At 38.8% G+C, this 21,073-nt stretch overlaps 5 protein-coding genes across 5 annotated transcripts in view; 2 read left to right on the forward strand and 3 right to left on the reverse strand.

Moving 5' to 3' along the window:
* Positions 1-3,965: 3,965 nt before the first annotated feature.
* On the forward strand, positions 3,966-7,733 carry LOC107186246 (putative leucine-rich repeat-containing protein DDB_G0290503). The gene is made up of 2 exons (XM_015574071.1): positions 3,966-4,221; positions 4,844-7,733. Exon 2 carries the CDS (start codon positions 4,873-4,875, stop codon positions 7,612-7,614), a length of 2,742 nt encoding a protein of 913 aa, XP_015429557.1. The 5' UTR covers positions 3,966-4,221; positions 4,844-4,872; the 3' UTR covers positions 7,615-7,733.
* Positions 7,734-8,045: 312 nt separating this feature from the next.
* On the reverse strand, positions 8,046-9,552 carry LOC107186247 (beta-1,4-galactosyltransferase 7). The gene is made up of 5 exons (XM_015574072.1): positions 9,400-9,552; positions 9,122-9,336; positions 8,912-9,036; positions 8,689-8,835; positions 8,046-8,340 (listed from the first exon to the last, which is right to left on the reverse strand). Exons 1-5 carry the CDS (start codon positions 9,512-9,514, stop codon positions 8,049-8,051), a joined length of 894 nt encoding a protein of 297 aa, XP_015429558.1. The 5' UTR covers positions 9,515-9,552; the 3' UTR covers positions 8,046-8,048.
* Positions 9,553-10,349: 797 nt separating this feature from the next.
* Positions 10,350-11,293, forward strand: LOC107186293 (coiled-coil domain-containing protein 86). The gene is made up of 3 exons (XM_015574125.1): positions 10,350-10,588; positions 10,665-10,869; positions 10,929-11,293. The coding sequence occupies exons 1-3, from the start codon at positions 10,398-10,400 to the stop codon at positions 11,007-11,009; spliced, it is 477 nt and encodes a 158-aa protein (XP_015429611.1). The 5' UTR covers positions 10,350-10,397; the 3' UTR covers positions 11,010-11,293.
* A 96-nt stretch (positions 11,294-11,389) lies between these two features.
* On the reverse strand, positions 11,390-12,964 carry LOC107186270 (Fanconi anemia group J protein homolog). The gene is made up of 6 exons (XM_015574101.1): positions 12,777-12,964; positions 12,357-12,665; positions 11,915-12,247; positions 11,667-11,863; positions 11,554-11,605; positions 11,390-11,485 (listed from the first exon to the last, which is right to left on the reverse strand). Exons 1-6 carry the CDS (start codon positions 12,879-12,881, stop codon positions 11,402-11,404), a joined length of 1,080 nt encoding a protein of 359 aa, XP_015429587.1. The 5' UTR covers positions 12,882-12,964; the 3' UTR covers positions 11,390-11,401.
* The window catches only part of LOC107186214 (Fanconi anemia group J protein homolog), a 61,738-nt gene continuing 53,575 nt past the window's right edge, over positions 12,911-21,073 (reverse strand). The window contains exons 4-10 of the mRNA XM_015574036.1: positions 14,476-14,605; positions 13,925-14,026; positions 13,756-13,849; positions 13,472-13,696; positions 13,163-13,396; positions 12,964-13,088; positions 12,911-12,920 (exon numbers count right to left, since the gene is read on the reverse strand). Of these exons, the coding sequence (XP_015429522.1) occupies positions 12,911-12,920; positions 12,964-13,088; positions 13,163-13,396; positions 13,472-13,696; positions 13,756-13,849; positions 13,925-14,026; positions 14,476-14,605 (920 nt within the window). The remainder of the gene's footprint in view (positions 12,921-12,963; positions 13,089-13,162; positions 13,397-13,471; positions 13,697-13,755; positions 13,850-13,924; positions 14,027-14,475; positions 14,606-21,073) is intronic.

Raw genomic sequence — 21,073 nt, forward strand, 5'->3', positions numbered from 1 at the left:
AGCCTTTTTGCAATGTTTCAACTATGACTTATTTCGTGGTCGGCAATCAACGTGTTACCAAACGTTGTGGAAAAAAGATGTACAATAAAGAATTGAAAAAAATCTGAACAGTATCTTTCCTATAATCCAAAGCTAATAAAATACTCAACACGAAGGGACTATATATATTCCCAATAAGTATCCAACAGCCCAGTTATGATGTACAATAAATAATCGATGAAACGACCATGAAGCAGTATTGCATATTACCATTTAATACCTCGATGAATTTTCAATCGTATACGTTGGTTGATCAAGGGGCCTTGTATTGATCAAGTTTTTCGCTTCTAACTGTACATATAATGATTCCCTCCCCACGAATATTACAAAAGCTCCAGGCGGTGGATCGCGATTAGAGTGTTTCAGAAAAAAAAAAAAAATTCACAACCACGCACAGAGCTCACGTAAATCGAGATATCTCGCGAATACGCGGAGTCACGGGTTTAAATTGAAATGAAACACGCGCGATTACACTTTGGAACAAAGGAATTTCGAGCACGGACATTCTTAACTGTTTAGTTACTCACGTATTCTCGAGTTATTGAGATCTTAGATGCGCTACCCCGCGACAGACAAGAAACAATTCGCGTGCGTAGCTTCTCCTTGGGATCCACACACAACGGATGCAAATTCATACCTGACGACTACGAGGTATATACGTACGTTCGTTTATTTTTTTTTTCCGCGAACGACCGTGAGTCAACGGAACTCACGTGTCCACAGCGCAAGGAATCACTCGAGAGAGCTGCGGGGAGAGAGACTTCGATGCCTGGTCGTTGCATTCCGCTAATAGCGCGCGCGTACGGAAATATCGGTAGAGAAATTCCAAAGCTTGCACATACGATTCAACAGAATCGACTTCGACACTACTAATTCCGATTACAAAAGTCACAATTACTAATTTACAATTACAGATTATTTTTTGAATATCTAGTTCTGATTTTAACCATGAAATTCGATATTTAACTCTTTTAGACCTGGTGGTCACATTTGTGTACATGGAGTTTCTTAAAATTTCACGCAAAGCCTGGAAAAAATACAGATAAACTCTGATTCACGAAAGCTGTGTACACTTAAATATAGTTCAACTTTTATCTAACACAATTTTTTGTAATGTTCACGGAAGTTCCTGAAACGTGGGACACCCTATATAGTACATTCAATTTCTATTTCGTACACGATTTCTATAGCGAACTATATATATTCCCATTTCGATTTTTCATCTGGTTACTTTTGGTCGTAAATACGTTACAGAATGTGAATCTCGATCGTGTTACGTTGGCTTCGAATCATCACGAGGGAAGATCGCAAGCAGTAACGAGTACTATTATTGGCCGTCACAAAGGGATCTTGTATCGAGTCTAAATTGGTTTCGTCGATCGGTTCTCGCCGGTGCACGAGCAACGAAAAGAGTTTCTCTAATCGACAAGACGGTTAGACCGACAGATGCGAATTAGCGATCGTGTCGCGTTGCAATAATCGACGCGCATTGTCGAGATATTTTCGATTCAAGCCGGGATTGCGGTTCGTATTTTATCCGATAATAACTAAACTGTGTGGATTTTATACATTTACAGAATATCCAAAGATGTAACACACCATGAAACATGTACAGGGTGGCCCAAAAGTCACTACACCATTTAAAAATAGAATAACTCTTGTATGTATTAAAACTTCACATTTATGCATTTATAAACAATAAATATACTTCTTGGAAATTATTTTCAATTACATTGGTAGATTATGTCCTTCAAATGGCCACCATTTTGTTCTTGACAGTCGCAGGCTCTTTCTAAAAAGTTATATTTTAAAAATGGTCCAATGATTTTTGGGCCACCCTGTATAATGTCTTTTGCTCGTATCCTATATTATGTCTGTGAGCCGTCAACAGAGGAAAATTACCATTGAACTTCTTTAAATTCAATCTAGACCGGTTAAGTTTTTGTTCCAGCTTTTTAATTGCGGGTACAGTGAACAGAACATTCCGTCGCGATTACACGGTGAAAAAAAAACAGAATCCCAAAGGCTAATCGAGACTGACGAAAGAAATTCGACTGAATCCTAGGATTGAAGCCTTTCGAAGGCGAACTCCGCCTTAATTCGGGGCCCCGGAACCCACAATTTTCATTGTCGACGACGACGCTGCGCTCATTATATCCCCGATTTTGTAAGAGATCCGCGCGCGGCCGTACGACATTATGCAATCCAACCGACCAGGGAGTCTGCTCGCTACTCTTTCTTTTGTAAGAGTCGATCAACCATCTCTCGTGTAGCAGAGGACTAAGCAACTGAAGATGTTGCCAAAGAAGAAACACGCTTGTGAATGTTCCACCGTGCCTGACTCAGACCCTAAGCATATTACCAACACACGTACAACATATCGAAAAAGATATACATTAATGTACAAGTACGAATTTTCTCCATGATCGTTTGTTCCTTAAAAATTTTACTATTTAAATATGGCGCTCAACACAAGGTTCGGTAAATTTAAAAAATCTTATGTTAGTAGTCCGTATTGCACAGAAAATTTAAAACATTTCTGATAGTGTAAATGTATATAAGAGATTACCTAAAAAAACTTTGAGAATATATAAAAATGTTATCATTTGTTATTATAGTTATTATTATATAGGTGATTAATAAATTAGTTGTAAATTAATCTTCACCATAGTTAACGATGAAATTAATAGTTAACAATAAGTTAGATTCGTATTCATTCATACCTCATTCCTCCACCAAGACGTCCACCGTTCTTCGGATTTAAAACAGGAGTGTTACGTTCTTTACAGTCGTCGAAGGAATTGTTTGCAGTCTACGCTACGCGACCCGTTCATCTGCATTGAAATATGATATTAACTGCGACCTTGTCGTTATTGAAGGCCATCCCGTTCTGTTTCCTCTTGGCGAAAGAGATAATAGTGTGATTGTAAAATTCGTAAGGACTTGAGGTGCTCTCACTGATAAAAGGTCCTGGGCGTTGTGCAGAATTGTTCGAAAGATGTCTAAAGACAGAAAGAAATTCCAACATTACACGCGATAATTAACGTTTACGGTTTCGTTTACTGTCTAAAGAATTGGTATTTATACACCGGTACTATTTTTTTTGTCAAGGCACCACAATAGAATATTGCCTACACTCGCACGACCTGTGGTGTCAATAAACCTGTTTATTAAAAATCTACATTACGATTGTTATATATCACGTTCAGTAATAGTATACCAACGACGCAAAATAGTTATAACTTCCTACTTTCTTCTAAACAATCTAATCGAATTCCTGACCTTTCAATCGTAGAACACAATAACCTCTCTGACTGCGAGCGGTAGTACATTTGATTTTAAAGTTACCATGTAATTTAACAATGAGAACTACGTTCAAAGGCGAAGAAAAGAAATTTTCACACTTAAATTATACAGAAATATATCTGTATGTTTAATAATATAAACATGTTTAAATATTAATATTACCCGTTTGATTTTAATCTGGTTACATGCGTTGCCGATCAGTTCGTTGAATTGGCGCGTTGCAAACAGATTTTGAACGTCACCAGCTTCGGTAGATAAACATTACTGACATCCGTAGCTGCGAATTGTTTAGACACACTTTTTCCAATGGTATCAGAGTGTTTCTTCACTTCCAAATGATACGTATTGGATATTAACAATTTGTCAACTGTGACGGGTTTACTGGATATTTTATTCTTTTGTACGCAATCAAAAGTCAGCGGATAGACGTTTTGCGGCACCTACGGCAGAATGGCTAAGCTAATTAATACTATAATTTCGTCGTAAGATGGCAGAACAAGCGATTCTTACCGATTACGGCTAGCCAGTAAAGAAGATACCGACAGAAATCAGTTGAGAAGAATGAACAAGCGCCATCTGAGATCAAAAAAATGTTTGTCCCTTCAAGCGGCCATATTATGCCGAGGATAGATAAGTCGGTTGCGTTACAGAGCTCGAAATTTATCCGAAATAAAGTACGCTATTTGCCAGTGGTAACGTGAATGTACAATTGTTCGCATCTTAGGCATCTTAGGTATCGTTATTGTTTTCAATTCCATAAACAGAGTAGATCAATTAAGAAATAGATCAGTTGGGCGCAGAGAATAAATAACTTGCTTGTGAAGTTACAAGTTTTTTCCGTGAGAATGGACTCCGAATAAAGCCGATGGCTAAGAGGTGAGCGAGTTACGGCTTCTTTCACACTGTACGCTGTTGATAGGAAGACTACCAAATTGTTTTCCTCGAATAACAAGTGAACAGAGTATTCGAAATCTGGTTCAAATTGTTTGCTGATAAAACGCGCGCGTGCAACGTAACATACCGGTTGCACGAGCTACGGTTTTTACAATGTTCTGCAAGAAATCGGTTAATCTCTCTCCGTTTGACTTAAGAACAGCTGTATCGGCACAGGAACAAAGGTTCGATTTATCTAAAAAATATATTCATGAGTATACTTTTGAATTTTGTTGAATTTTATCCGTACTGTTTTTGTTTGCGCTATATGTGCTGTGCATACAATATTTAATTATTGACCATGTTATTTTGCATTGCATATATGTATGATGTACGTACAATAAGTAGGTTAGGTTTCTAAAAGCATTTAGTTCATCCAAGAGTTCGTACACTCGAAAATTATGTTCCGGATTTGTTATGAATTATGATTGCTTTTAAAATGTAACGTTTTCATATTAAACACTGCATTTTATGAATGCTGTCTAATGTATGAATTATGTTCTAAATGTAGTCTATAAAGTAGTATAAAGAAAATTTTCTAACGAGAGATTGTGTAATTTTGCAGATTCTCATATACCTTTTGGATGTATAAATATGCCAGGTTGTGCAGCAGTTGGCTGCAATAATCGTAGTGAAAAGGGATATATTATGAAATGTTTTCCACGTGATCCAAAGCTAAGAAAAATTTGGCAGGAACGCGTGGCTAGAGCTGATTGGGAACCATCAAACAATTCTTTTCTGTGTCATGTACATTTTGAACCTCAAGAATGGTCCATTACACAAACTGGAAGAATTAGATTAAGGAAGAATGCTGTTCCTTCTATATTCACTGTAACATCCACCAGAAAATCACCCAAAAAACGAACCCAGATAATCAACATTAAAGACGAGAACTTATCGCAGAGTGAATGTAGTGTAGAATATATGGAGGTTGATACAGAACATTCATCCACAGGACATATAGAAGAGAAGGACTCAGATTCTCAGGATGTTTGCGAAACATCTGTGCAGTCCGTTAAGAATACATTTAAACATGTTCCTAAGAGTGTGAAAGAGGGAGACGAACAAGAAGAAAGTGTTAGTTCTGATGCCAATAAAAAAATCGTAGTCATGATTGCAGAGGATAATGTTACAGATGGTAGTAGTATTGTAAAACAAGATAATCATAAAATTAAATTGAATGATAGAAAGAAAGAAGCTGGATTATCATTGACGATTAACAATTCAGAAAATACATTACCAAGCACCGTTGTAAAAAAAGAGGTAAAGTTAGAAGTTATGGATCACCATACATTCGAAGATAGTTATGATGAAATTGAGGAGAAGTTAAAGCAGATTTGTGATGGTGGATTAACCGAAGATGATAATTATAAGAATAATGAGAAGAATAAGTTGTCCATTAAGAGTTACAAGGAGGATGATGATGTAGTAATGATAGGTGGAAGCAGCGATCTTAAGAATGGTGAACAAAAGGTTACTACATCTGTTAACACAGACCATGGTTTTCCATCAAGGAATGAAGTTGGACACAGTGTTGCTGACAAGGAAGAAAATGTGGAGATAATTTTTGGCACAGAAAGTGGAGATGAGAAAATGCCAGAATCTCAGATAATATCAAAAGTAAATACAGCCAATGATAATACTTTACAGGATCAGGAAGTAATCTCTATTAAAGATGAAAAGAAGGTATTTAATGAAGATATCGAAGAAAATTTTTCTAAAGATGAAGTACATGTCATACCAAATATAAGGGCTGCCATGAAACGTAAGAGAAGAACCAGAGAGGAAATAATGAAATCAATAAAGAAATCGATTAGGAGTATTTCCGATGCAGATATTAATTCTTCGAGTAACAGTGAATTGTCAGACACAGACACGAGGAACGATTCACCACTGTTCTCACAAGAAATGAAGAGTATGGATAAAAGAAACATGGAAATAGAAACAACTAAATTCGTTATAAAGGTAACTGGTGATCCTGACGATGTAAGCGAAATTATTGAAGAATTATCATCTAATACAATAGAAACCCAAAAACTCGGTACTTTTTACAAAAATGAAGAAAACAATGAATTTGTTACATCTGTGATAACAGTATTGTCACCTAAAAATCCTACAGAAGTAATATACAGTAATTTCAGTAGTCCATTAAGCAAAGACGAGTATGTAACTGTGAGCAAAAATGAGTTAACAATACATCATTCTCCTTGTGAGGAAAACCAGTTTACAAGATTAGACTGTATGTATAGTTCTAATAAAAGTCACTCCTCGTGTTTAAAACATGCCTGTTTTGGAGAGGAGAATAAACATCACACACAAATCAAGCCTACAGTACAGAGTTCTACACAGAATACTCAAACCACTCAAGAAAAGAGTGATAGATGTATTTCCTCTGACCATGAAGAACTGTTAGAAAAAATACAAATTCAAGAGGATGTCATTGAAAAATTAATCGATCAATTGATTATCTATAAAGAATTAGAAAACAATAGGAGAAATATGAGCATTGGTCAAGACAGTCCAGCTAAAGAATTTGACCCAACAAGAATTTATACAAGATCAAGTAACAACCAATCTCCAGCTCTTACTAAGAAAGTTATAGAGTCTAAACAAAGACTGATAGAAGATTTATCTAATAGAGTGAATTATTTCGAAGAGATGAATAAGAAACTAATGAAAACGGTTACATTGGAATCTCAACAGAAAAGGAAACTCGAGGGACAGATTAGACAGAAGGATAATCGAATAAAAGAGCTTAACTGGAAACTGGAGAAGGCATCGAAATATCTTGAAAGAGCAGAAAAGAATACAAATACATACAGAAGGAAGATGTTAAATATGCAGACCATCATGAGAAGAAGAAAACTTTTAGATGAAAAGATGAGCAAATTTAATGAAATGTTAATTGATAGCTCTAAACAAGAATTTTCAGAAAAGGCTTTAGTCATGGCAGCGGATATTAGAAAAACTTGTGGAAGAAATGGCTATGATAAATTACTCTCTTATGGGTTTCCATTACCACCATTACCATCTTTACGGAAAGGAATTCTTAATGAAGATACTCCAGATCCGAGTAAAAGTGATGTAGAGAAAATAAAAAACAATACAAAGTTATGCGTTAAAGTAGAGAAAGCTCAAGATATAAAGGATGAATCTACAGCAGACAAGAATAATTCAGAGGTTCCGGATCCAACTGCTAAAACAGGTGAATTTGATGGAGTAGAAACGGTAACAGGAACTGTACAAGATATATTCGAAGAAAATAATGACGGTGATGACTTTAGTACAAATGAATTAAGAGAACATTTCATTCTACAGTTAAATGCAGTCATGTAGCTGTGGTACTACTGTTCGAGAATAGCCGCGTTTTTTACCATTTTAGAATTAGGAAATGTAATAGTAAAATCATGAATATTTAGATAGGTTTTCTTCTGTCATTGTACAATATCCATTGTGCACTTATCAATTATATTTATTGTACAATACCGTTTCATGCTGTCGCTGAAAATGTAAATATATGTATAAACATTATATGTGTAATATAAAAGATTATTTCAATCGGTAAATTGCAGTATTAAATCATTGTACACAAATGATTTAGTGCATAACTAACTGTTTTGGAAACAGGTCTGCTACAAATTTATCTCATTAGGACGTTGCTGTAGCTTGTTTCTATCAAATATGTAAAGTAAAATAGATAATGACAACTATCAGGTAAATACATTGAATTATATACACATATGTCTTTAATATAGTTTTTATCGGTATAGTTACAACCCAGTGGCAGACTTGTTATTATTGACCTTCTTTTTCTCCTTCGATTTCCCATCTTTAGATCCCATTACTTTATCACATTCACACCAGGGTGTACTTAACTTGTCACACATTAAAGAAATATTAAGGACGGTCAATGGAGAGTCCCCGATAGTCATTTTAATTGTACTTAGTAACTTATAAGAAACATTATTTAAGCCAGTTTGACGATCCCGTTTCCGAGTTACTTCACGTTGATTATAGCACTTGATCATATCTCGTTTTCTATGATTTCTATCATGTATGTGTCTGTAATTATTATAATGAACGTAACTGGTTTACAGTTGCATGATAATTATACTTAAATTATTTGATACAAGATTATAGCCCACAATGAACATTGAAACCGTAAAGGAAGATTATATGTACAACTCCAAAATGTATAATAATACTAATGTGTCTGATCGTTACTCCTACTTGTAATAAACATAGACGACAATACGGAACGATTTAGTTTCCGTTGATTTTACTTTCTACCTATTAATTTATACCTGTTCATATATTTTTTTTATATATTCAAATTCGATTTTCGTACGCACAATCGTTCTTACTCGGTTTTACCACTCATTGTAAGGGAACCTGCGTAATTCATCTTACTTGAACGTATTGTGTGTTCCAGTAGATACATTCTGTGGTCTTGTAACTATTAAACCAGCTTCTTTTAATCTAACATAAAATTCATCATCCTCAAGACCCCATCCCCAATATTTGTTAGACATTCCATTCACTTGTACAAAATGTTCTCTGCAGAAATATTTTATTGTTATTATATTGACTTGTAGAATCGACAATATGCATTTAGAATTCTTGCAATAAGAACCTTTTTATAAGTAATATGCCTCCAACAAATGTTGGATAATGATATCGGGGATGTAATTCTGGAGAAGATACATGAAGAAAGCCTACATTTATAAGAGAGGCTCTATTAAATCTAAACCTATCAATCTAGAACAATACAAAAGTGTTATTATTAAAATCACACAATCATCTATAATATATTGTCAATATATTGTATGAAACATAAGAATACCTGATTAAGTATGAATATATGGTAATCTATATTTTGTTTATCTAAGAACTTTTTCATATGCGGAGCAAATATTAATAGCTCTTCAAAGCGATCTCTAAATGGCACAAGTATAGCCAAACGGTGTAATGACTTCTTATGATTTTTATCAGCATTGTTCTGTTGCCTATGATTATTATACTGACTTTGCTGTGTGGCTAATTCACACTTGCATTCATCTGGAATTGTAAATCTTATGTACTTTTTAAATTCTTGCAATCAGTATCGATATCATATCTTACCTATGCTTATTGGAGCAATACTTATCAAGCAGGATATAAGAAATGTGATCAGTATACAAGCAAATATATATTTGAATTTTATACTTTTCCAAATAACTTCCATACCGAATAACATGTTTTTAGTTTGAGAACGTACAATACTTTTCCATTCTAGTAATGTTACCAAAAGCCGTTATTTTGGCCTTTTATTTTTATCTACTATTAATTTTGATGATTGAAATCAGTGCAAAGTGCACTGCAATTTCTGTTTATAAGTTACCACTGCATGATTTCTACTCGATTATCCAGAATGTCGCGCATGTGAATTTAAGAGTCGTGATAGAAGACAATTGGTTCTCACATATTTCCATCAGACTAAATCAATCCGTAATTAACAGCACTTTTTCTCGTTGGTCAAACATTCTTCGGCCATCGGACCGTCGAGGATACGTTCCCTATGCCAAACACACATATCTTCTAGTCGATTGTATGCATAATTATGGAACACTTTGAAATTTAGTTCATGCATTGTGGATCTTTGCTCAGTTAAATAAAAATTACTTCAGTACCATATTTGCGATCGAAAATGCTGTTTCAACATATATCTGCAACATCCGCTGCATCTCCTGCTTTATATTATTATATCATAGAATAGTACACGGACAACCCAAATACAGCAAAATTTTCTAGAAGAGAATGGTGGCGCCATTTGGCGAAAAAGTACGTGTAAATCGGATACAAATTTAAACGTTCCCCTGCGGATGACGCCACCTGTCACAATATCGATGGCAGTAACTTCTGATTCTGTCTCTACAAAAAATGACGAAGTGGTGCCACCTCTGTATCTTTAAAACAAGTGATTAAACAATCACTCTGACTAAAAGGTTCGAGGGTTTTCATATAGGTGTCTCCGACATTTATACGTCTTTTTCAACATGGCTGTCATACCCACGTGAATCCTATAACCAAATTCGGTTGTTTACATACGAAAAAGTCGCCACTAATTAAAAGACTTAGCTATGGGTGAAGAAACGGAAACCATTGAAAAAGTCATGACAATGGAGGACATTCTCAGTAACACTTCTGTTGAGACTAACACAGGTGCCTCAAATACAAAACAGTTAAGGTCTAAGAAAGAGAAGTCACTGGAAGAACAGATTCCAAAGGGCAAACCTAAATCTGGCAGAATATGGAAGAACCAGAAACAACGGTAAATGAAACCTTATTCACGAAACTACTGATTCATTGTGTTTAAGTACCTGAGTATATTTATTTCTTCTAAACAGATTTTCTTCTATTGTTAAGACTCGTGGTACACGCCTGTCTTTTGAGAAGAAACAGAAGTTGAGAGATGATTTGAAACGGGTAAAAGAAATGTCCAGAGCGATTAAAGCACAGAAAGAAGCAGAAAAGGAAGCTAAAAAGCAAAGGAGAATTGTAAACCTGAAACGTGCTGAAGAAAACCGCAAGAAGAGCGAAGTTGTCCAAGTGGTAAGTACTACATACTAGTCAATGCTTAGGTCTGTTGAAATTCATTCATCTTTTTTTAGATCACAAATACTGCGAAACTGAAGAAGATAAAGAAGAAACACCTTAGAACAATAGAAAAGAGGGATACTCTCAAGTTATAAAAATGTTTATTAAGTAAGGCCTTATTGTAATTTATTATACAGGGCGATTCTCCCGCCGCGCAAACCGAAGGCCGGGCCACTCTAAAGAATCACCGTTTCGGCGCACTTGCATGCGTGATCCCCATGTCATTGACAGTGAGGATCGGTTGACAAATTACACGTACGCGGCGGTTCTTTAGGACAGCACATCCTTTGGTTTACGCAGCGGGAGAATCAACCCTGTATACGACTAATTCCACAGATTGTAAAATATTGTAATAAAAAAATTGTTAATAATACTTTTATGGAACAAGATCACTTTAGGTATAATAATATTACTGTCTAAACGTCGATGGTTTAAATAATAAAAATAACCCATTTTCACGAGCAGACATGCTGTTCTTTTTGGAAGACTAAGTTTTATCGTCCCTTGCTTTCTGTCTGGCTACGAAATCACGAAGCTGTTCCTTTAGGTTGTAGTTACTTTGTTCAATCCACTGCAATTAAGGAAATTTCGTAAAAATGTTGGACTATATTAAACACAGTTACCGTCAGTCTTAGTTACCATAGTTTTAACCCATTTCGGAAGATTCTTTATGTTCTCCGGGAAGAGAAACCTGAAATTGTTGACGTAACATAAAATATTTATTATCGACCGTTCTATTAAATCAGACAAACCTTTCATCCACTAATAATACCGCCCCCCAATCGTTGGCGTGTCTCAAGCAACGGCCCAATGCTTGGTTCAGTGCTCTAAACGCTTGAATCGAGTACCAGACTGAACCCCTTAACAAGCCTCTTGCCGTATTCATATCGTTATACTTCAATTTCATATCAATTACCGGATCCTTTCTTACTCCATACGGTATACCAACCTGTAAAGGAATACTTTATCTCCCTCCACTTGAATTCTTCTGGTAACTCACCGTCAGCACGCAGCGAGCCTCGTTGTCTTTGAAGTCGATTCCTTCGGCGACCTTCCCCCTGAAAACCGCCAGGAACAGGGCGCCATCGATCGTTCCGTTGGGTCTGGCTGAAGTTTCTTGTATAATCTCACGATATTCAGTCATGATACCTGCCAAATCGCCACCATAACGGGGCTCTATGAACACTTGCTTGACGTTGCTGATCTTGCTCCAGATGGAGTTATTCTGCCACCTTTCCATCTGTGTGTGCATCACATTGTAGGAGGAGAAGAAACAGAGAATTCCATGAGGGACAGATTCGCAGATATCAAGCAACACTTTCCCTAGTTCATCCTGCAATCGGACAGAGAAACGAGAACTAAATCCCAGCAAAGTAGCTTATCTAAAAATTGGAGGTGGATCCCTCCCACTGGTGTCACAAACGACAATGGGCGAATCCTACCTGAAAGCCCCAGCTGTTCACATTCTGGTAGGTAGCTCTCAGAGAAACGTTGTTTGGTCCTTTTGGTATACAGGTGGCGAACACTTGGTCTTTCGGTATTACATGAGCTGTGTTCAATACGTGAACGAACGCGGTGCTTAATTCACTCTGGAAAGACGATGTCGGCGATAGGGTGCCAGAGGCGAGGATTATCGATCGAGCTGATTGAGCGAGAGGCGCAAAGATCATTCCAGGATTCATGCACAGTAACTTCAAGGTTCGCGCACGTTGTTCTTTCTTTTTCGTCGAAAGCCACGTGTTGTCTGTTGCCTGTCAGAAACCAAAAATTAACTCCGTTTCTCCTATAATTCGATCGGAACACTGGCGAGCAATCTGTACTATCGTTCTTATATCAAAACTCGAAAACTACTAACTACTCACGTATTTAAAATCTTTCACAGTGCTCTCGATCACGCATGCCCTGTAGTCGTTCACGAATTCCGGAGAAGTGATCATACGGAAAGTGAACATCAGGTGCTCCACCATGATCTTGGTGCTGCGAGAGATGACAGGTTTTACGTATTCCTTTTCGGACCGACTTTCCTCCTTTGATTTGTTACAATCTTGCAGCGCCGTTCTGCAGGCTGCGAGGAAAGTATTCACCGCGGATTCTTCAAGCTCGTGCATCTTATAGAGTTCAAGCAACTCCATTCCAGTCCAATATGGGCTCGACAGATTGTTGCTGTTGTAGTCCTGACGACACAACGTGTATGAAGTCCCTTTCCTTGAAATTATTCGACCTAACTGAAACTAACTAGAATACTCACGATCTTATCAAGTGTAATAGACTTGATGAACTTCGTCAGCCGGAGAATATGCTCCTTAAGGGTGTTGTACGTGTTGGGATCATCGTTCCTTTGTTTGCTCAGACTTCCACAGTCGTGTGCAGCAGCTTCAAGATCATCTTCACGGAAATTCACGCTGGCCACTTCACGGCAGGTGTCTTCTATGTTGTGAGCTTCGTCAAGAATGATCACTTGGTCGTTCAAATTAAGTTGCATCTGCGCAGATCATAAGTTCTGGGGTCGCAGAGTATCCTGGATGTTTAAAGCTTGCTCTTACCGATCAACACTTACAGACTCACGGATATCAGGGTCGATGATGTAATTGTAAGGGCAGAAAATGATGTCTGCGTGCTCCATCAAGTTTCTGGCAGCAAAGTATGGACATACATTCTGTTCTTTGCCTATGGTGACCAAGTCCTCGATATCCCATACCTGACCCAGACCAAGTCTTTTCGCTGCCGGAAATGTGGCCATGGCCTTTTTGTTGCCCTCGTTGTAAAACGGGCAACCTGTGCGCTAGTGTACAAATAATGATTTTCCAACGTTTATCTTCTCACCGTATTATTCAGTTTTACCTTAGCAGGATCCAACAGATCATTGCACAAATCCGTTTTATTCGTAGTACTCTGCTGTAGACACGTGTGCTCTCGACTGCTCAAAATCGTCATTCTACAAAGAAATCGTCATTCGCCACAGACCCACAGAACCAAGGGGATTATAATTAAAAAAGAAAACAATTCTAACTTTTTATGCCTGTACGAAGTCTTCCTCAGTTCCCTTATCACCTGTTCGATTTGTTTATGAGTCCTGGTCCCATAATAGATTTTCGGAATCTTCAAACGTTCCCTAAAAATCATTACATTCTCCCGTCGCCCTTCATTTTATTCTACCTCGCGATGAATATTAAACCAGATGATTCAGGTGTCCAGCATATATACAGGGTGTCCCACCTAATGTAATTACCTAACTTTGATACATTTCCACACTAATCTCTCTATCATAGTTATTTTATTATTTCCATCTACTCATACATTTCTGGATTTTCCGTAACGAAGGTCACACTATTATAAGTCATTGGATTGGTTTTGATCTCAACTACAATGCCACGCTGATAAAACATGTAGCCACATATAAAAAATAATATAACCACGAGAAAAATTGTTGAATATCACACTATTTGTTCCTTCCAACCAAGTAATACTTTCCCCTCCCATTTTTATTATATCTTCAAAAACAAGTGAAAGGTGCTCACATCAGGTGGACGCCCTATAAATATATATTAAAATTATACACACGATGTCTTGAACATTTTATCATAATCCGAATCCCCGTCCTCCTCGATATTGCTATGCCGATTCGTGCACCCGTCGCCGGATTTCATCGCCGAGTTCGAGGTACCCTCACCCAGCTCCGTGTCGGAATCACCTGGAATAAAGCGAAATCCCGTTTTGTCTAACACAAAACAATCGTAACGTTCATCGATTCTCCCCGTCAGAAGTTCTTCGATCATCCCCCAAGAAACTTCTACCTACACCCTCATTTTCGTCTTAATTCTCTCAAGCTGCCAGAGACACCTTATCCTTCGAGGCTTTGGCTAAAAGGGGAGACACGACGAAAGACTCGAGAGATACGACGATCCGCTGTTAAATCGTGAACGAAAAGAAAGAAGAAAAAAAGTCATAAGCTTCTGATATTCGAGGGATGAGAGGCATGTTTCTTCCCCCCGTCGATTCCGCATGGTCCATCGTCGACGCGCGAGAGCGATTTCTAAGGGCACAGGGAGAGGGAATGCTCCAGTGCCTGTATAACTGAAAAGGATTACGCTTATTTAGGAAGTTGTTCGCCGCTGAAAGGATTCCCCCCAGCTCCGAAGATCGAGCGTTTCTATTAATGCCCGTGAAATGAGCGAGGACGAGCAGCGAGAGGAATGTCAAAACAGCGGGATCGGTGGCAGGTGAAAGGCCACGGAGCGATCCATTGAGCGGGATCAATAGAGGGGTGGGTTTTCTATCCACCCTCTCGGAAACGGACGTCGACAAAAAGACGGGGCCCTCGAAGGAGAGACGGTTAAGGGAGGGGGGGGGGAACGAGGCCGATGTGAAGGAGTCATAGAAGAAGAAGAAGAAGAAGGTAAGGGCGCGCCCCCGCAACCGGTTAATCCTTTCGTGCGATTTACCCGTGAGAGTCAGAAAAATAGAAATGATCGTAAATGACGATGAAAAGCATGAAATGGATGTTTATTCGTAAGCGGATTTCGACGATCGAGGGTGGCCCTCCAACCCATCGATCTTTGTGGCGTCGGAGGAGCGCTCGAGAGGACGCGATGAAGAATTTTCGAGGGATCCTTGGCGCAGCGCACAGTGGGACGAACTGTGTAAAAACTGCGACATGAACGAAAATTTTGACCTGTTTTTTTTTAACTATCTCAGTATAATTTTTAGACATTAAGGAACAAGGAATGGCAAAGAAAAAGTTGTTTTTACGTATTTACACCTATTATTTTGAATTAAAATATCTAACATTAGAATATAAAAAAAAAAATTTGTTCATTTATACCATACTATTGTACATATATTTAGGTTACTGACTATTAATCAGAAATTTAGAATTCGAAGATTAGTTTTGGAAATTTTACACTTTAGAAGAATTTCGGAGACGCTAATTAAACTTACCAAAGAGAGGAAGGAAAAAATAGACCACCACCAAAACCACCAGGAGTAGGAGAAAAAGGTACGAAGGGATGATTAACCGCTTAGATGTGAATGACGAGTATACTCGTCATGGAGAAATGGCAATTTTTTACGTAATGACGAGTACGCACGTCATACGAGAAAAGTAATTACCATTTGTAATTTAAGTTAAAATATTTGCGAAAACGAAAACATATTTGTAAATTTGAAACATTTCAGAATATTTCGAGACTATTCCACTAGACTAGTAGTTTTTAAATCCTATTTCTAAATAATCTTTTTCAACAAGAAAATCATGAATGTTCAAGGTTTGTAAATAACGTAAGTAAATTCAAGCAATAAAATTATTGTTGTTTCAAAACAACAAGTCCTATTTCCTCATAATTAAATTGCATTTTACAGCAGCTGCACATATTCTGTGTTCGACGAGTATACACGTCACCGCGTCGTTCCAGCAACACAACGCGGATACACACTTTCAAAAAACGGCACCACAACAGCTAAGAGGTTAAACCAGAGGAAAATTCATCATCGAGCCCTATCGAGTGCGTTTCTCATCATCGATCTCTCCCCTGTTCTCTCTCTATCTCTGTCTCTTAGCGAGGCAACAACAAGCCGCAAGTGTTCGGACGACGGGGCCAGAGTCAGTAATTCGATGGGCGATGTTGAAAGGGGGCGTCCTCTCAAGGGTGCGATAACTTTCGGCGTCGACTGTATCGCCGGGATGATACCCCCTCGGGGGTTTTCTCCCCTCGGGTGTTGGGGTGTGTTTCGTTGCCTGGCAACGGACACCCTCAAAGTCCCCGTTCTGATTGGCCCCCGTCTCCCCTTTAGTTTTCCCTGTCTTAGCCTCTCTCTTCTCACCCCCTTTCGACAATCAGCCCCGGCAGCCGCCGCGCGGCTGCGACCCCTGCCTGCCCTCCACTCTCTATCGACGATCAAAACCACCCTCGAGGCAACGGCTGCATTGCTCGTCATTCCCCCCACCCACCCCCCTCTCCAATCCCCTGTGTGTTCGCCGACCGCGCCATACGACCGTACGAAAATGGAAAGTCGAACACCCATATCCTCCACCCCAACCCCCTGTCTCGCATTACCACACCGATATTCGGTTAATTAATTTCACTGGCGGCGATATTCCCTAATATTTGATAATTCTTATTTTTTGCTTGAACAGAGTTTCGATAACAAAATGGTTGATCGACGATGGTACTGCGATTTGGTGTAGGGGATAGTTGAGACAAAGGTAACACGGGACGAATGTAATAATTGTTATAAAACAAATGCCAATCGAAGAGAACAAGCGTTCCCTTCTATCTTTATACATCAGTTTCATCTGATCTTTGTCTCAGGTTTCGTTAACTTAGCAGTAAGGGGAGTTCTATTGGTATAAAAAATTTTATAAAGTTTAAAAGTTACTGACTTAAACAGACATATTCTTACGGTTTTCCCTGGGCTCCCCTATACGATCGTTGGATATATGTATAATATTGTAGTATTAGGTGTAGTATATGTAAATAAGTGGATCCATCGATTTCTGTTTCATCGCCAGACGATTCGGTTTAACGCGTGACTGCCACAGTGAAAATAGCCGTACGTAGTCAGACATGTTTTATTCCATTTCTTTACGTCCTAAATCGTCGAAAATATATATTCGTTTGGTTAAAATACAGTCTGTTTGTCTTGTTTCAGATTACATTGCGATAGTATTTTTGTGGAAAAATCTTGTGAAGGTATTTACATACTCCAACCAGTCTTTGTAATATTTTTTAACTACGAGTTATCTCGAAGTTGGCAGTGAATGACTGATCACAATTTATAGCCTACAAGGCTCTGTGATATACAAAAAAGCACAAAAGTTACATCAGATGCAATGACTTTTCTATTTTATTCTGAACCAAATAGGATACTTAAGAAGATAATCCGCCAATCCAATGAACGTCATACTTTTCGAACAACAAACACACACAAACCACCGTCGTTGATATATGGAAAACGTTCACCGATCGGTGTTGCAATTAATCAACCGTTACACAGTTTAACCAAATTAACGAGGAGAATCGACGGTTATTGTAATCCCGTTGGTGGATGAAAAGTCGATTGAAAATATCAGGGAGAAGAATGTTGAATCTGCTGATCGGGTCCATTCCGTTTGGCATCGTTGGTCGTAAATTAAACGATTAATTGTTATGCAACCACCACAGGGTGACGGGGGGTATCGAATCGAAGAGGAGTCAAGATACGGTCGAATATAATGGCTGTTTCGGTATCAAGGAAGCCGTTAGATGTGAAGCGTTCGTTGTGCCTTTAGAACCATCTTATCAGCGGGCAGATCCCCCTCGAGGAGAAAAAAAAAAACAAGACAAAAGGGAAGAGCATCGGGACCGGACAATAACGGTGTGTCGTGTCCCGTTTCGCGTATTTCGTTTCCCATTCATCGTGGACGAGTGTATGAATGAACTCGTTTCACGTCGATCGCTCGACCCCGTACCCGCACGGAATAAATAAACTAGTTGATTCGCGAGAGCATAAAGCGACCGATTCTTCGATTCTCTTTGCTTACTGGAACACCATCGAAATCATCGCCGAGGAATACGTCGATTAACCTTCAGATGAATATACCATGTATGATAAAATAAGGGTATATTTAGGAGCATTCTGGTTTCCCAATTGTCCGAGATATCGAAGTCGTAGGTAACATCTCCACGTAAACACATTTCGACTGACGTTAATGTAATTTATATAACCGGTTTTGCCGTTCTAATTCTTTCCTTTTTGAAGGGTTCTGGTAGGTATCAAAAGCGTCACGACAGATGAATCATTGAAACACCATACGAAAACCAGTTTTCGCGAGAATGTTTGAAATTCGAAATTCTTCGTTCCTTCGATAATTTCACGGTTATGGATACAAAATGTCCGTTCGGGAGCCGATCGTGGAATATATTGCGCTACGAGCCATTCTATCCCTTTCGAAGCGATTCCACAGCATCACGGTCTTCCTTTTGTCCGAACCCGCGGCAAGGCTTCGAGTTACTTGGAGAATTAGGGATTATTTAGCGGAGAGGGTGGGTGGGGGGATGGACTTCAGGGGTATTGATATGGCTTTTGTCTCGGCCGGCCACAAAGTTTCGCGAAGCACCGCAATCTAACCAATTAGCGACGATTTGCTAAATCAAGCCGCAGCCACGAATTAATTGGTGCTCGACTTTCTTTCGCCCGTCCTCGTCCCTCCTCCCTTCGTTTCTCTGCTCCTGTCGTCGACAACAAATACTCTAAGTCCTCTCGATGAGGGAAACCACTCGTCGGAGATCCAGGGGCTTGGCCCCCTTTTTCTTCGTCGTTTTCTTCCGCTGGCCGAGTCGCGTTATGAACGCCGGAAGACATCGGGCGATCCTGGGATCCCAATTATTGGGTTTCGAGAGAGAAATTTCGAGAGAACACCGATAGGGAAGGGAGAATTTTCACGATATTTTTCGTCCTGTGAATCATGGTTCTACTCTTTCTTCATGATTTCGAGCTAGGATCACTGTATATATAAATTTTGTCGAACGATAATATTCCCTGAACGATAATCTCTAATATGATTGAAAAGAGAAATTTTGTGGAGAAGCCAATGCTTTGTCTTGAGAACAAAATTGCTTTGTATTAATCGCGAAGCAACACTAATTGTGATTCTTGTTGTTTTTAAATTTATCGCTCGGTTTAGATATGTTGCTTGAAATTTGAAGTTCAAAAACCCGCGATTATTTTTACATCAAGCAAAAAACTAAACGACAGCACAAAAAGTAACACGAATAATTCGTACAATAATAGTATAATTTGGCGAACAAAAATTAGAGGAACCTATCCGGGCGTATTGATTCGTAAGATAAAGTTGCATCGATATACAGAGTGGACCACGAAACGTGATCAGCTTAGATTATTCTACTGTTCGCTCGAAATTTTTTTACCTAGTATAACATGGTTCAAGGACAGCTTTCAGATGATTGTACGAAATTGTTCCTTAACCCTTTTTTCCCAGAGTTCTCAAAGTCACCTTCAGATTTTGTTACAGATAAACATATAAATTTTGTACGCCCATCTTTTAGCGGATATTGGAAGGAATTCGTCACACATCATAATAAATAATTTTTTCTCTTCTAGACCAAAAAAAAAAAAAACATTAAAAAAAACACCATTCACTTTAATTAAAACTAACTAGCAGTAGAATAATCTAAGCTGATCACGTTTAGTAATCCACCCTCTGTATACCAACTTTTTTATGTAACTTAATCGGTTACTTTGCCACCCTGGAATATTAATTCCATTAGTACAGCAACGTTTAACTCTCTCTGTCTGACGTGGACATATAATCTTAAAGTTCCACATCGTTATAGAGGATTAACAGAGTCAACGAGAGACCCCTCTGAACTATATACAAGCTGCTTAAGAAAATCAGAAACGTTTAAGCTACAGATTACACGGTCGTAAGAAAAATGCGTCGTTCAACGAAGAAAAACACGCCGTGCAACGTCCTTTCCAACAACCTCTGAGCAAATATCCAGTTTTAACAGCTTCCCCCGGAGACTCACCCACCTTATGCTTCTCTTTCCGTCTCACTGGTTGACGGACGTGTTCTTATTGTTTTTTCTTCCGTTTTTCCCATCGTGTTTTCGATTCTCAAAATAAAATCTCTCCCACCTCCCTGGTGGGCTCTCCACGCCCCGTTTTATCTGCGACAAAATGAGTAATCGATCGGCCGCCCGGCCATTGTGCTTGGATTAGAAACTCATCGGGGCCGGTCAACAAAGGGATTACGCGAATTTAAGGTGATTGATTCGTTGCATTTTACAGAGCATCGTGTCCCCATACACGTACCCACGTCCCCATTGTGAACCCTTCCCTTCCCGGATCGTTTCGCTGTTCGACCGCGCCGAGCGAAAAAACGACGATTTCAATGCGAAATTTCTATGATACCAGAGGCGTGCATGTGCTCTCTCTCTCTCTCTCTCTCTCTCTCTCTCTCTCTCTCTCTACCAGCGACCCCAGTGTGATTGATACGCGCGATTCTTTTTCCAATTTTCTCCGACAGTCGTGTTCGCGACGATTAATTTTCCGTCGTCCCCTGGAGAGATTCACTTTAAAATAGGACCACCGCCGCGCACGCGATTGCTTTACAGACGTGTGTCTCTCTGTCGACGAGTGGACGCCATTTTATGTTTTT

Source organism: Dufourea novaeangliae, unplaced genomic scaffold (assembly GCF_001272555.1).
Source record: "Dufourea novaeangliae isolate 0120121106 unplaced genomic scaffold, ASM127255v1 scaffold64, whole genome shotgun sequence".
Taxonomy (NCBI): domain Eukaryota; kingdom Metazoa; phylum Arthropoda; class Insecta; order Hymenoptera; family Halictidae; genus Dufourea; species Dufourea novaeangliae.

What these genes read in the sequence shown, in the direction of transcription:
- LOC107186246 (XM_015574071.1), top strand. Translation starts at nt 4,873, where the DNA reads ATGCCAGGTTGTGCAGCAGTTGGCTGCAATAATCGTAGTGAAAAGGGA.
- LOC107186247 (XM_015574072.1), bottom strand. Translation starts at nt 9,514, where the DNA reads ATGTTATTCGGTATGGAAGTTATTTGGAAAAGTATAAAATTCAAATAT. An exon ending in GGCATATTACTTATAAAAAG is followed by an intron (nt 8,836 to 8,911) that starts GTTCTTATTGCA and finishes ATATTTCTGCAG; the next exon opens with AGAACATTTTGTACAAGTGA. An exon ending in GGAACACACAATACGTTCAA is followed by an intron (nt 8,341 to 8,688) that starts GTAAGATGAATT and finishes TAATAATTACAG; the next exon opens with ACACATACATGATAGAAATC.
- LOC107186293 (XM_015574125.1), top strand. Translation starts at nt 10,398, where the DNA reads ATGGGTGAAGAAACGGAAACCATTGAAAAAGTCATGACAATGGAGGAC. An exon ending in TGGAAGAACCAGAAACAACG is followed by an intron (nt 10,589 to 10,664) that starts GTAAATGAAACC and finishes TCTTCTAAACAG; the next exon opens with ATTTTCTTCTATTGTTAAGA. An exon ending in AGAGCGAAGTTGTCCAAGTG is followed by an intron (nt 10,870 to 10,928) that starts GTAAGTACTACA and finishes ATCTTTTTTTAG; the next exon opens with ATCACAAATACTGCGAAACT.
- LOC107186270 (XM_015574101.1), bottom strand. Translation starts at nt 12,881, where the DNA reads ATGGTGGAGCACCTGATGTTCACTTTCCGTATGATCACTTCTCCGGAA. An exon ending in TGAACAGCTGGGGCTTTCAG is followed by an intron (nt 12,248 to 12,356) that starts GTAGGATTCGCC and finishes GTCCGATTGCAG; the next exon opens with GATGAACTAGGGAAAGTGTT. An exon ending in CGAAATGGGTTAAAACTATG is followed by an intron (nt 11,486 to 11,553) that starts GTAACTAAGACT and finishes CCTTAATTGCAG; the next exon opens with TGGATTGAACAAAGTAACTA.